The sequence below is a fragment of the Nuphar pumila genome, chromosome 3 (assembly GCF_984573655.1).
Source record: "Nuphar pumila chromosome 3, dmNupPumi1.hap1.1, whole genome shotgun sequence".
NCBI lineage: Eukaryota > Viridiplantae > Streptophyta > Magnoliopsida > Nymphaeales > Nymphaeaceae > Nuphar > Nuphar pumila.
Window position 1 is genome coordinate 124,346,859 of NC_143251.1, and position 12,607 is coordinate 124,359,465.

Genomic DNA, 12,607 nt, shown 5'->3' on the forward strand with positions numbered 1-12,607 from the left:
GCAAATGCGAACCCAAAAGTCATAAGTTCCACTAAAAGAACTTGGGCTATAATCCCACAAGCTTACAAATACAAGGGAAGAGGCCCTTATTTATAGGGCAAGAGAGAGCTTTGGGAGGGGCTCCACACATAGTCGTTGGAGCCCCTCCTACGGTTACAAATGTGACCGTTGGAGGGGTCCAACGACTAGTGTGTTGGCCCCCCAAGGTAAAGTACATTGTACTAAAAAGAAATAAAAAGATTTAAAAGAAAAGGAAAAAGAAATTGCAAAAATAAATTACAATCATATTTAAGAAATTGAATATGCGTAAAAAGACCAAACTACTCTTACGACTATTATTAGAAAATATATTATATATATATATAATAAGTAGATACATATACATATATATTAATATATATATATATATATGTATTACGTTATATGTATAAAATATATATAATAGGTTACATGGTTTGAATACATAATTTAACAATTACACCATGTTCAAAAAGCAAAGAGAAAGGAGGGAAATAGATTAGGGTTAGAGGAGGCCCAACACAAGGGAGATAACTCGTGTTCTTCATAACGTGAAATGAGAGCACTTTAAAATAATAAGGGTCGACCTCCTTTAGACAAAAAAACAAAAAGACTAGTATACCCCTTCTTTATAGGGTATGTACATAATAGCCTATTAAGTTACTTTACATAAGTCTATCATACACTATATTATATAGACTTTCAATACAAAGAAGGCTTGCAAAGAGCTTTGATTATAGAGCTTCACATGTTAACCTTGCCAGATGCATCTTATTTGGAACTTCTTGGGAAGTAGTAGTCTCCATCCACCATGTGCTTTGGAAAGATATTTCCAAAATCAAGAACTAGATTATTCTAGTATTAGAAAATCTACAAGAATTTCAAAAACTCCTAGTAGATTTGTATCCTATGATTCCTTTGAACTAAAGTATAGATCATGCCTAATGGCCGTACACTCATATTCTGAACCACAATCTTATCATGAGGCCAAACATCATTCGGAATGGATTAAGGCCATGAATGATGAATTAGAAGCTTTGGAAAAGGCCAAAACTTGGGAAATCCAAATATTACCTAAAGGAAGGAAAATTATAGGGTGTAGATGGGTGTACAAAATAAAAACCAAATGTGATGGAACTTAAGAACGATATAAAGCTAGGTTAGTAGCCAAGGGATACAGTCAAGAATATGGTATTAATTATGATGAGACGTTTGCTTCCGTTGCTTGAATGACAACTGTTAGAACTCTCATTGCTATAGCCTCGATTAAAAAATGACCTATATTTCAAATGGATGTAAAAAATGCTTTCTTGAACGATAATCTAGACGAGAAAGTTTACATGGATCCTCCACGAGGATTGAATTTAGTATATGGGAAAACTCTTCGGTTGCGTAAAGCTTTGTATGGCTTAAAACAAGCTCCCAAAGCTTGGTATGATAGGTTCAACAATGTAATGACTCAACTTCATTTTAAAACTTGTTTTACTGACACTGCGTTGTTTGTTAAGTCTTCCAATGCAGGGACGGTGATCTTGCTACTTTATGTGGATGATATGATAATCACAAGAGGTGATACACAAGGAGTTAATCATATCAAAGATGTGCTTAAGGCTAACTTTGATATAACATATCTTGGTTTTTTGCGGTATTTTCTTAGAATAGAAGTTGCCTACTCACCTTGTGTTTTTTTTTTTCACTGACTAAGTATGCAGCAGAGATCATTGAACGATCCGGACTTTCGGATGAAAAACGGGTTGATACTTCAGAGGTTATAAATGCCAAAATGAAGAAAGATGATGGAGAGCCTCTACAAGATCCAACCCCTTACAAACAAATGATTGAAATTTGTCTTATCTTTCCATTACTCGTCCTGATATCTCCCATGCTATTCACTCTGTTAGCCAATTTCAACATGCTCCCACTACAATACATATGAGTGCTGTAATGAGAATTGTTAGATATATTAAGAATTTCATTAATCATGGATTTTTTTGTCATCTTCTTCCTCGTTAGAAATCATTGCATATTCTGATTCTGATTGGGGAGGGGATGTAAATGATAGACGCTCAACCATTGGTTTATGTGTGTTTGTAGGTGATTCCTTAATTTCATGGCGATGCAAGAAGCAACAGAAAGTGTCTATTTCCTCCACTGAAGCTGAGTATCGTGTCATGGCAACAACCACATCTGAGTTAGTATGGTTATGACAACTTCTAGCGGACCTGGGAATTCACATTGCAGAACCCTCCCGACTATGTTGTGACAACAAAAGTGCGGTCTACATTGCAAGCAATCATACATTTCATCAGAGGATAAAGCATATTGAAATGGATTGCCATTATGTTCGTGAAGAATTTCTGAAGAAGACCATCACATTGCCTTACGTTCCCTCAAAATACCAACTGGCGGACTTCTTCACTAAAGCGCTTCCGTCACCTCAATTTCATTTTCTACTTGGCAAACTCTCGGTTGTCCCACCATGAGTTTGATGGGGGGTGTTAATATGGGCATTCATATATATTCATATATTTATATATGAATATATAAACCTATGTAAACCGAAATACCCATCAAGGGTATTTCGGTTCTTTCACTAGATAGGCGTCAGCCCATTAGGGGATGATACTTTGCTTTTTGTATTTTTATTTTTTCACTTTTTTACTTTTTCATTTTGTCTTTTTTACTTTTTCATTTTTTGTCTTTTGTGATTGGGACAGCTCCATATAGTTGTTGGAGCTGCCCCAACAGTCATAAATATGACCACATAAATATGACCGTTGGGTGCAGCCCCAACAGCTATATGGGGCTGTCCCATATGTATCCTCATGTATTATAAATAGGTCTCTATAGACCTTGTATTTTCATCTCTTTTGAGAGTGTCTCTATGCAATATCAAATTTGTTAAACCCTTGTGTGGGTGGTTTGATGATTCAATCAAGTATTCTACTTGATTGAAAGTGTGTTCTTGCATTGATTGAAAGTGTGTTCTTGCATGTGTATTGTATTCAATCCATTTCATTACACTTCTGACCTCTGAATATCAAGTGCTGCTTCAATTGCTTATCTATAAATATTCCACTCATTTATCTTTTTCAATTCTTCTCATTTTGAAGGAAATTTCTAAAACAATCTTCCAAGTTATGAATAATTGACTTTTGTCATAATGAGGGCTAAAAACCAAAAAGTGGGAATACCAGATGGATTTGACTTATTATGAGTTACTTTCTCAACATAAGAAAGAAATCAAGATTTCTATGCTGTTTTTCCTGTTTTCAGCTTATCGAACATAACTTCTCAAAAGATTTGGTCCAATTTTTCTGCAAAGAGAGAAAAGCCACTGTGTTATAGGGGATCATAAACTCCAACCAAAATCTACACATCATTGATAGGCTGAGATATTAAAAGGGATTGGAAATTTCTGATCATTAGCTTTCATTACCAAACTTCCCAAGTTCATCAGTGATTTTCAATGACGGGATTAGTAAAATGCTTCCAAAAAAAGGCATTAGAGATTGGAATGGCACAATCTTTTCGGAATGAATAAAATATTCTTCTTGGGCTGCAAGATCAAAACCTTCTAGAGTCTACTTCCATCACCACAAGGAATAAGGGAGATAACAGATCCCTTTGAGAAACCTTTGGAGAAATGTGAGTGTGTTCGGATATCCATTGAGAGTGCAAATGAGGCTGAAGACGCGTAAAACATTATAATTACCACTGGTTTTCCATTAAATCTAACATAATGAATGTTCTCTTCAAAACGTTCTGCATCCCATTATAAGCTTTGGTGAGATCTTTCTTCATGTATATCACAGGATGCTTTTAGTAATCAATGGAATCTAGGGCTGAAAGAATAATTTTTTTAAGACTTATTTAAATAATCCCCTTGTTAGTGAGATGCGATTCTAGTAAGAATCAGAGTATCTATTTAGCATAACTTTTGTAATGATCTTGAATGGAGTATACCAATGGCTTATTGGATGAATGTTGGATATCTTCATAGTTCAAGCATTCTTTGGAATGGGTGGAATGTATATCAATCCTCTTAAAAAACTTCTTTCTTTCTTTTTTCTGTTTAAATTATTAGTGACTTTTCCTCCTACATCATCACATTAGTCTTGATAAAAAAAACTATCCAGACCCAATGCTTGGTTTCCATCAACTTCAAAAAATAGCTATTTCTAGCTTTTCATCTGGACTCTAGAAAGCAAGATCTCATTTTGCAAATAACTCACCTTTGGTCTCATAGGAAAAAGAACAAAATCTTCCTTATTGAGAAGGGAAGAAGATAATTCAGGACAATGGAGATGAATTCGGCTTGATCTTCATTGATATTCTCTCCAGCTCAATTTTCTAACATTATTCCTTTTGCTTGTGCTTTTACAGCACTTGCAAAATAAGTCACGATACAGTTGTGTTCTTTGAGCTATTGGGTCGTGGCTTCTGCCTCCAAGCAGTTTCTCTTTCTCCAATGCTTTATTTTACACTGTTCAGAAGTTTCATATATAATTTATTGTCTTATGACATATGTATAATGAAATGGATTAAATCCAAAAGACGTCACTTATGGACTTGCAAGAACATACTTCAATCAAGAATAACACTTGATTGAATAAGCCACACTACCCTCACAAGGGTCAAAATATTCTTGTTATTACATAAGACAAAGCTCTCTTGAGAGTGCCTTGAAGGCCTATTTATAATACAAGGGAGCAGCTCAAAATAGCTGTTGGGCTGCTCCCAACGGTCACAACAACAGCTAGTTGGAGCTGCCCCATCAATACAAAAAAACTAAAAAGTACAGAAATAAAAGAAAAAAAAATGGAATAAAAAGGTGGTCAGCCCCTAATGGGCCAATGCCTATCACAGTTAAAAGACCAAAATACCCCTGATGGGTATTTCGGTTTACATGAGTATATATATAAGTATATATCTTAACAATATGTTGTAATTAAGGCATACTTTTGGTCATTGTTTTTAATCACTGTATTAGGGTTAGCATCAATATATAAATGCTAAACCTTTAGTGTCGGACATCACTATTGAAAAGAATAAGGGGTCACAATTTCTTTTCTTCTCTTTCTCCATCATCCTAATTGCTGGGAAGAAAAGCAGGGGCGATTACATTTTTTATTTTCATAGTATCAGAGAAGATGTTCAATTTAAGATTTAGGTACCTTGATTTTTTAGTGATCTATTCACTTTTTTTTAATGAAATCTTTTTGTATTTGTAAATCTATTTTATCTTCTTTTTATTCTAAAAGTTAACTTTTCTACTATTCTTTCCTCCTATTTTTCATCTTCTCTTCTACGTATGCTTCTTTTTACTTGCTTGTGTATTGTTATTGTTTTCTTCTCCTCTTCATCATTCCCTTTATTTTTTTTCTATTTTCCTTAACTGATCCGCTCTCTTTCTTTCTTCTTATTCTTCTCTTCCTTCATTTCTTTGTCTTTTTTTTTTTAAATTTTCTTAACTGATCCTCTCTTTCTTTTTTCTTATTCTCCACTTCTTCTTTCTTTGTTTCTTTATCTGCATCTTTGCATTCAATCACTGTTGTGATTGCTGACACAACTGCTAAGTATTGCTGATGTCAACATCCTGTTTCAGTTGACTGCATCAACATCTTGATTTGAATCATTCTTTAAATCTTGTTTCAATGGATCCTTCCCTACGGTTAGTATCAATTATTCTACAGTCAACCCTGTTGTTCCACGCAGTATAAAGTTCTAGTTGATTTGTAGGTTCAATCCGCTCATAACCTATTAGATTATGGGCACATGTTGATCTAGGAAAAAATCTGGTTGGCTTATCCAGATTAAAGTCAGTTGGACTATGATTTATTTCTGTCTATTTTCGTGGCATGATCATGGCTCATTTGTCTCTACAAGTTCTAAGTGTTGCAATTTAGGCTATTGTTATTATGGGTTAATGCACAGTCTATTAGTAAGCTCAAGCAAAACTACTATCCATCGTTTGAGATGAAATTGAGATGCATGAGAAAATTTTGTAGGCTGGAGGTAGCATGTTCTGGTGCAAAATTCTCCCTTTTAATTTTGAAGAGCATGTACCTGGCCAAACTTGTTTAGCTTAAATTCCAGTTAGCATCCACTATTGTATAACAAATACATCAGTAAATTATGTTGGAGAGGTGTGCTCATCAGCATTGGAATAGTGGGTCATTCCTGCTACCTTTTCAGTATATTTTAAATGACATACTACTGTGCATGTAAAGAATTTATTTGTGCTGCAAAGTGTCTCCCCTAGATAGTCAATAAGTATAATTACTGTACTTATTTGTTGGAGATGGTTGTAGTTATTGTACTCCCAAATGTTCTTCATGTTATAGAATGTAAACTCTGTTACTTGGAATTAGTCAATCTTATTCTTGAATATTCTGCGTTACAACTATGCCTTAAATTTTAAGTTGTCATTTTTCTAATTTTTTATTTTATTATTTTATGTCAGGTTTGTCGGAGTTGGTGCTCGGCGTGTACGATCCTTATTTCAAGCTGCTAAGAAAAAGGTCATTTGAATGCTGTAACTCTTTTCTGCTTTTGAATTGTTCTAATTGGAATGATGAGTAGAAATCACCTAGTTCAGCCAAACCAACCAACCATAACTCTTTCAAACAATACACACCAGGGTAACGTGCAACATCAATCCCCCAACTGTAACTGTTGATATCTATGGTCTAGCCACAATAAATCCGCCCACTTAATGCTTTCCTACAGCATAATTTCCCTTTGTGCATACAACTGTATCGACAATACCAATTTTATCCTTTCCTCAAAGATTCTGTTGTTGCACTAGCCATATCTCCCATAAAGTCTGCAACTGCCACCATCTCCGTGTTAAAATGTATCTCCTAAAGTCATTATTGTAAATATAAATATATATATTTATATACCTTTTCTTATTTTCCTACCCGAAAAGGGCATTCTTGTAATTTCCTATCTTGCGCATATTCCATTTGGAATATGTTGTAATTTTCCTATTTATTTTTGTTGTAATTCTTTTTTTACTTTTTTTCTTTTTATTTTTTACTTTATTTAATGTGCATTGGGGGTCCCCCAATAGAGTCGTTGGGGGCCCCCAACGACTCCTTTGGGAGCCGCCCCCCTTTGCACCTTTTGGCACTTGTATAAATAGGGGTGTTCCCCCTTTGTAATCTCAAGCTTGAGAGTCTCAAGCATTTGCTCCTTTTATAAAATACATGCATTGTTGCATGTTTATTATTTTTACGCTTTTTGCGTATTTTGTTCAAGTGTTGTGAGAGTGCTTTCGTGCACTTCTTTTATAAAATATTTATGCTTGTATGCGTATTGTCTCTTCATAGACAATTTCACATGGTATCAGAGCTCGGTTGGTGATTGAGGATCATGGGATTCTCCTTTTTTCAAGTGCCTCGAAAACCGTGCCTTCGGATCCTTAGAAGTTGAAGTGGTGGATCTTGCTTCTCAAATATTTTAGAAGGATCTTGTGCAAGCTAGAAGTTGAAGCATTGTGTTGGTACGCCGCTTTTCTCCTTTTCTTTACTCCTTAATGAGTGAAAAAGAGTCTCACTTCGCTCTTGACTTCAAGTTAAATGGGTCCAACTATCATATTTGGGCCGGGAACATGGAGGCTCACATAAAAGGTAAAGGATTATGGGGTTATGTGCAAGGCACAATTCCGGAACCGGAACCCAAAATAACCGTAATAGACAGAAGCGAAACCAAGATTCTTGAGGGAGAGGAAATGATCAAAGCTTTTGAAGAATACTCCAAGAAGCACAACGAATGGGAAATGAAGAACTTCAAGATTCTTTCTTGGTTCTTCGCATCCGTTGAAACAAAGATTAATGCCAATATTGTCAAATTCAAAAAAGCATCGGAAGCTTGGCATTATCTCGAGAAAATGTATACATCAAGAGATCTATCCCATAAGTATTACCTTCAAAAGAAGGCCCTCTCCCTTACTCAAGGTGAAATGTCTATTAGGGAATATTTTGCCGACCTCTCCTCCATTTGGGATGAGCTTTCCATGCTTGAACCAAAATGGAGTGGAGAGGCAATTGAACTCCGCCACAAGCAACTTGAAGAAGATCAGCTATTCAATTTTTTGAATGGGTTAAGACCGGAATTTGAGCAAATAAGGTATTCACTTCTATCCTCATTTACTCCTCCTTCTCTTGAAGATGTTCTCACCAAATTAAGTGGTGGAGAGACTCGTATGAGTTTATGTAAACAAGGATCAAATGTTCTTGCGGTTCCTTGTAATTATGAAGAAAACAATGAGGTCAATGCCGTATCAAGACCCGAAAATAATGTAAAGACATATCGTCCTTCTCATTTCAAATCACAAAATCAAGAAGGTGATGGTGGACAAAGAGGAAAGAGAGACTATAGCAAGATTATTTGTCATTTTTGTAAAGAACCGAGGCATATCAAGCCCATATGTCCCAAATGGAAGAAGCTTCTCGCCATGGCTATCACTGGTGTACCACAAAAGGAAGAGGCATCATCAAGTGGGTCACTCTTTAAATCAAATAGTGGAAGCCCTTCAACCTCTCCTCAAGGGAGCTACATTCGGTGCCGCCGTGTCTACTTCTTCCTTTCCAGGTAAAGTCTCTTGGCTTTTGGACTCAGGTGCATCTTTTCATATGTCTCCAAACGTGTTTTCGCTTTCCAACTACTCAAAAAATATTTCTCCATCCTTTGTTTCCATTGCAGATGAAACCTCTCTTGAAATTAAAGGAATAGGTAATTTTGAAACTCAAGATTTTTCCATTCCAAAAATTAGATTCATACCTAAACTAAACTTAAACCTTCTCTCTGTTTCTCAACTCTCGGACCATGGTTGCAATATTAAATTTTCGTGTGATAAATGTTTAATACAAGATCGCCAGTCTGGGAAATTGATTGGGGAAGACTTTAGAAAAGGAGACTTATACTATATGGAATCTCTTCAAGTTCCAAAATCTTTTTGTAATGTTGCCCGAAACAAAGATATAAATATGTGGCACAAAAGACTTGGTCATCCTAATATCACCAAGTTATCTTATTTACATTTTGCGAAGGACCTATGTAAAAGTTCATTTTCTTGTAATCATTGTATTCTCGGAAAAATGCAAAGTTTACCTTTTGAGTAAAGAACTATGTTCTCATCTAAAACTTTTGAAATTGTTCATTCCGATGTTTGGGGACCCGCACTTGTTGTCTCAAAAGGAGACTTTTCTTATTATGTCATTTTTGTGGATGATTTCTCCAGATATTCATGGATCTATTTTCTTAAGTTCAAACATGAAGTTTTTTTGTGTTTTAAAACCTTTCATTCAATGATCAAGAATCAATTCAACAGTAATATAAAGATTTTTAGAAGTGATTCTGGAGGAGAATATCTCTTCAACCAATTTAAAGTATATCTTGAGGATCACGGGATTATTTATCAAAGATCTTGTCCTAAAACCCCTCAACAGAATGAGTTGGCCGAAAGAAAGCATAGGCACATCATTGAGACCACTAGAACCCTTCTTATTTCCCAAAACATTCCTAAAAATTTTTGGGCTGAAGCAGCTCTTGCTTCTGTTTATCTGATAAATCGCTTACCATCTAGGATATTAGGGAAAATATCCCCTTTTGAGATTTTATATAAGCTTGAACCTGATTATAATAGGTTACGAGTCTTCGGGTGTAAATGTTTTATACTTACGGATAAAAATGACAAACTCTCTCCCAAAGCTATCCCCTGCGCCTTTCTTGGATATTCTAAAACTCAAAAAGGGTTTCGTTGTTATGATCTTCGAGATGATAAGTTATATGTCTCTAGAAATATAACTTTTTTGGAAAATGAAAGTGGATTTGAAAAAAATGTTTCTCAACAAGAAAATTTTGATCACTCCTTCCTTTTTGACTTATTGTCTTATAATGATGATATATCTAGTGACGATGATATATCATCAAACCATGATGAGGAAATTGATGGTGACGTTGAAGAACATAACCCACTCAATGAACAAGATAACAGAATTTCAAGTGATCCAATAACCTACTCACGTAGAAACCAAGACACCTTTAGAAGTGCTATTGATCAATATAGTGAACTTGTTCCTGCTCTCGATCACCGAAGATCTGAGAGGAATAGGAGACCTCCAACTCGTTTTGTCTCTTTTGATTCCTTTTCACCCCGATATAGGGCTTGTCTTAGTGCCATTCATTCTTATTTTGAACCAAGAAATTTTGAAGAAGCTAAAAAATGTATAGAATGGCAAGAAGCTATGCAAAATGAACTTAATGCTCTTAAAAAAGCTGAAACTTGGGTTTTTCAAACTCCACCCATAGGAAAGAAAACTATAGGTTGTCGATGGGTTTTTAAGGTCAAGACTAAGAGCGACGGATCTTTGGAAAGGTACAAAGCTCGCTTAGTCGCAAAAGGATATGGTCAAGAGTATGAAATTGATTATGAGGAAACTTTTGCCCCTGTAGCCCGAATGGTTACAGTTAGATGTCTTATTACTATTGCATCTATTAAAAATTAGAACATTTTTCAAATGGATGTGAAAAATGCTTTTTTAAATGGTGATCTTAACGAAGAAGTGTATATGGATGCTCCACCAGGCATGAAGATTCCTAAAGATAAAGTTCTTCGTCTTCGTAAGACCCTCTATGGTTTGAAACAAGCCTCCAAAGCCTGGTATGACAGGTTTACCAGTGTAATGCTGGAAAATGGCTTTTCCTCATGTTATACTGACACTGCTCTATTTACTAGAAGATCTAATGCAGGAATTGTGATTTTATTACTCTATGTTGATGACATGTTAATTACTGGTGATGATGTTCAAGGAATCAAGGGTATTAAGTCCGTCTTGACTTCGAAATTTGAGATGTCAGATTTGGGTTTTCTGACATATTTCCTTGGAATTGAGGTTGCCTATTCGCAACGTGGTTATTTTCTATCTCAGTCTAAACTTGCTTGTGAGATTATTGACAGATCAGGAATTTCTGATGACAAAGTATGCGAAACTCCTGAAGTCGTGGGATAAAAAATGAAGATTGACGACGGTGTTCCCCTAACCGATCCTACTCCTTACAGGCAGTTGGTAGGCTCTTTAATGTACCTTAGCATTACTCGACCCGACTTGTCACATGCTATTCACATCGCCAGTCAGTTCCAGCACGCTCCTACAACCGCTCATATGAGTGCTGTCCTTCGCATCATCAGATATTTGAAGGGAACAATAAATAAGGCAATATTTATATCTTCTTCTGAATTAAAATTACTTGCTTATACTGACTCAGATTGGGGAGGTGACCCTAGTAACCGCACTAGTTTTTGTGTTTTCTTAGGTGAATCTTTGATCTCATGGCGATGTAAAAAGCAACAGAAGGTCTCTTTGTTATCCACTGAAGCCGAATATAGAGCCATGGCATCTACCACCATGAAAATTGTATGGATTCGACGCCTTTTGGAAGATATGGGAGTGGTTGTCGAAGGACCAACAAAGTTATGCTGTGACAATAAAAGTGCAATTTATATTGCCAAGAACCACACCTTTCACGAGCGAACAAAGCATATAGAGATGAACTGTCATTACGTCAGAGAAGAATACTTGAAGAAGGTCATTGATCTACCATACGTGACGTCTGAGTATCAACTTGCCGACTTCTTCACAAAAGCTCTATGTTCGCCCAGATTTCATTTCCTTCTTGGCAAACTTGCGGTTATCACACCGTAAGTTTGAGGGGGGTGTTAAAATGTATCTCCTAAAGTCATTATTGTAAATATAAATATATATATTTATATACATAGAGATACATTTACATATAATATATTATATGTACATATATCTCTATATATATATAAATATATATATTTATATACCTTTTCTTATTTTCCTACCCGAAAAGGGCATTCTTGTAATTTCCTATCTTGCGCATATTCCATTTGGAATATGTAATTTTCCTATTTATTTTTGTTGTAATTATTTTTTTACTTTTTTCCTTTTTATTTTTTACTTTATTTAATGTGCATTGGGGGTCCCCCAATAGAGTCGTTGGGGGCCCCCAACGACTCCTTTGGGAGCCCCCCACCCTTTGCACCTTTTGGCACTTGTATAAATAGGAGTGTTCCCCCTTTGTAATCTCAAGCTTGAGAGTCTCAAGCATTTGCTCCTTTTATAAAATACATGCATTGTTGCATGTTTATTATTTTTACGCTTTTTGCGTATTTTGTTCAAGTGTTGTGAGAGTGCTTTCGTGCACTTCTTTTATAAAGTATTTATGCTTGTATGCATATTGTCTCTTCATAGACAATTTCACACTCCGTACTGCATATATGCATTTTTCCTTTTTCCCTCAAATCTCTGTTGAAGATGTTAAGGAGGGGCAGTTTTTCCATTTTTGTATTTTACCAGGGACATTTTTATCATTTATGTATATTTTCATTCTTATATTGGGTACTAGGATTACATGTAATATGTTGTTGTTCCAGTGGTAGTCTTTTTAGGCTTTTTATTGGTGAACTATAACAAGTGAAAGAGAATCCTAATTTCTTCCTCATATCTTCTCTTCTTTTCATTCTTTTTTCCCATATCTCTTTTTCTCCTCTTTC

General features: G+C 35.5%; 1 protein-coding gene across 1 annotated transcript in view; it reads left to right on the top strand.

The window, feature by feature from the left end:
• LOC149843609 (ATP-dependent zinc metalloprotease FTSH 11, chloroplastic/mitochondrial-like) overlaps positions 1-12,607 on the top strand; it is an 84,726-nt gene that overhangs the window by 40,512 nt on the left and 31,607 nt on the right. The window contains exon 9 of the mRNA XM_089999961.1: positions 6,485-6,542. Within this exon, the coding sequence (XP_089856087.1) occupies positions 6,485-6,542 (58 nt within the window). The remainder of the gene's footprint in view (positions 1-6,484; positions 6,543-12,607) is intronic.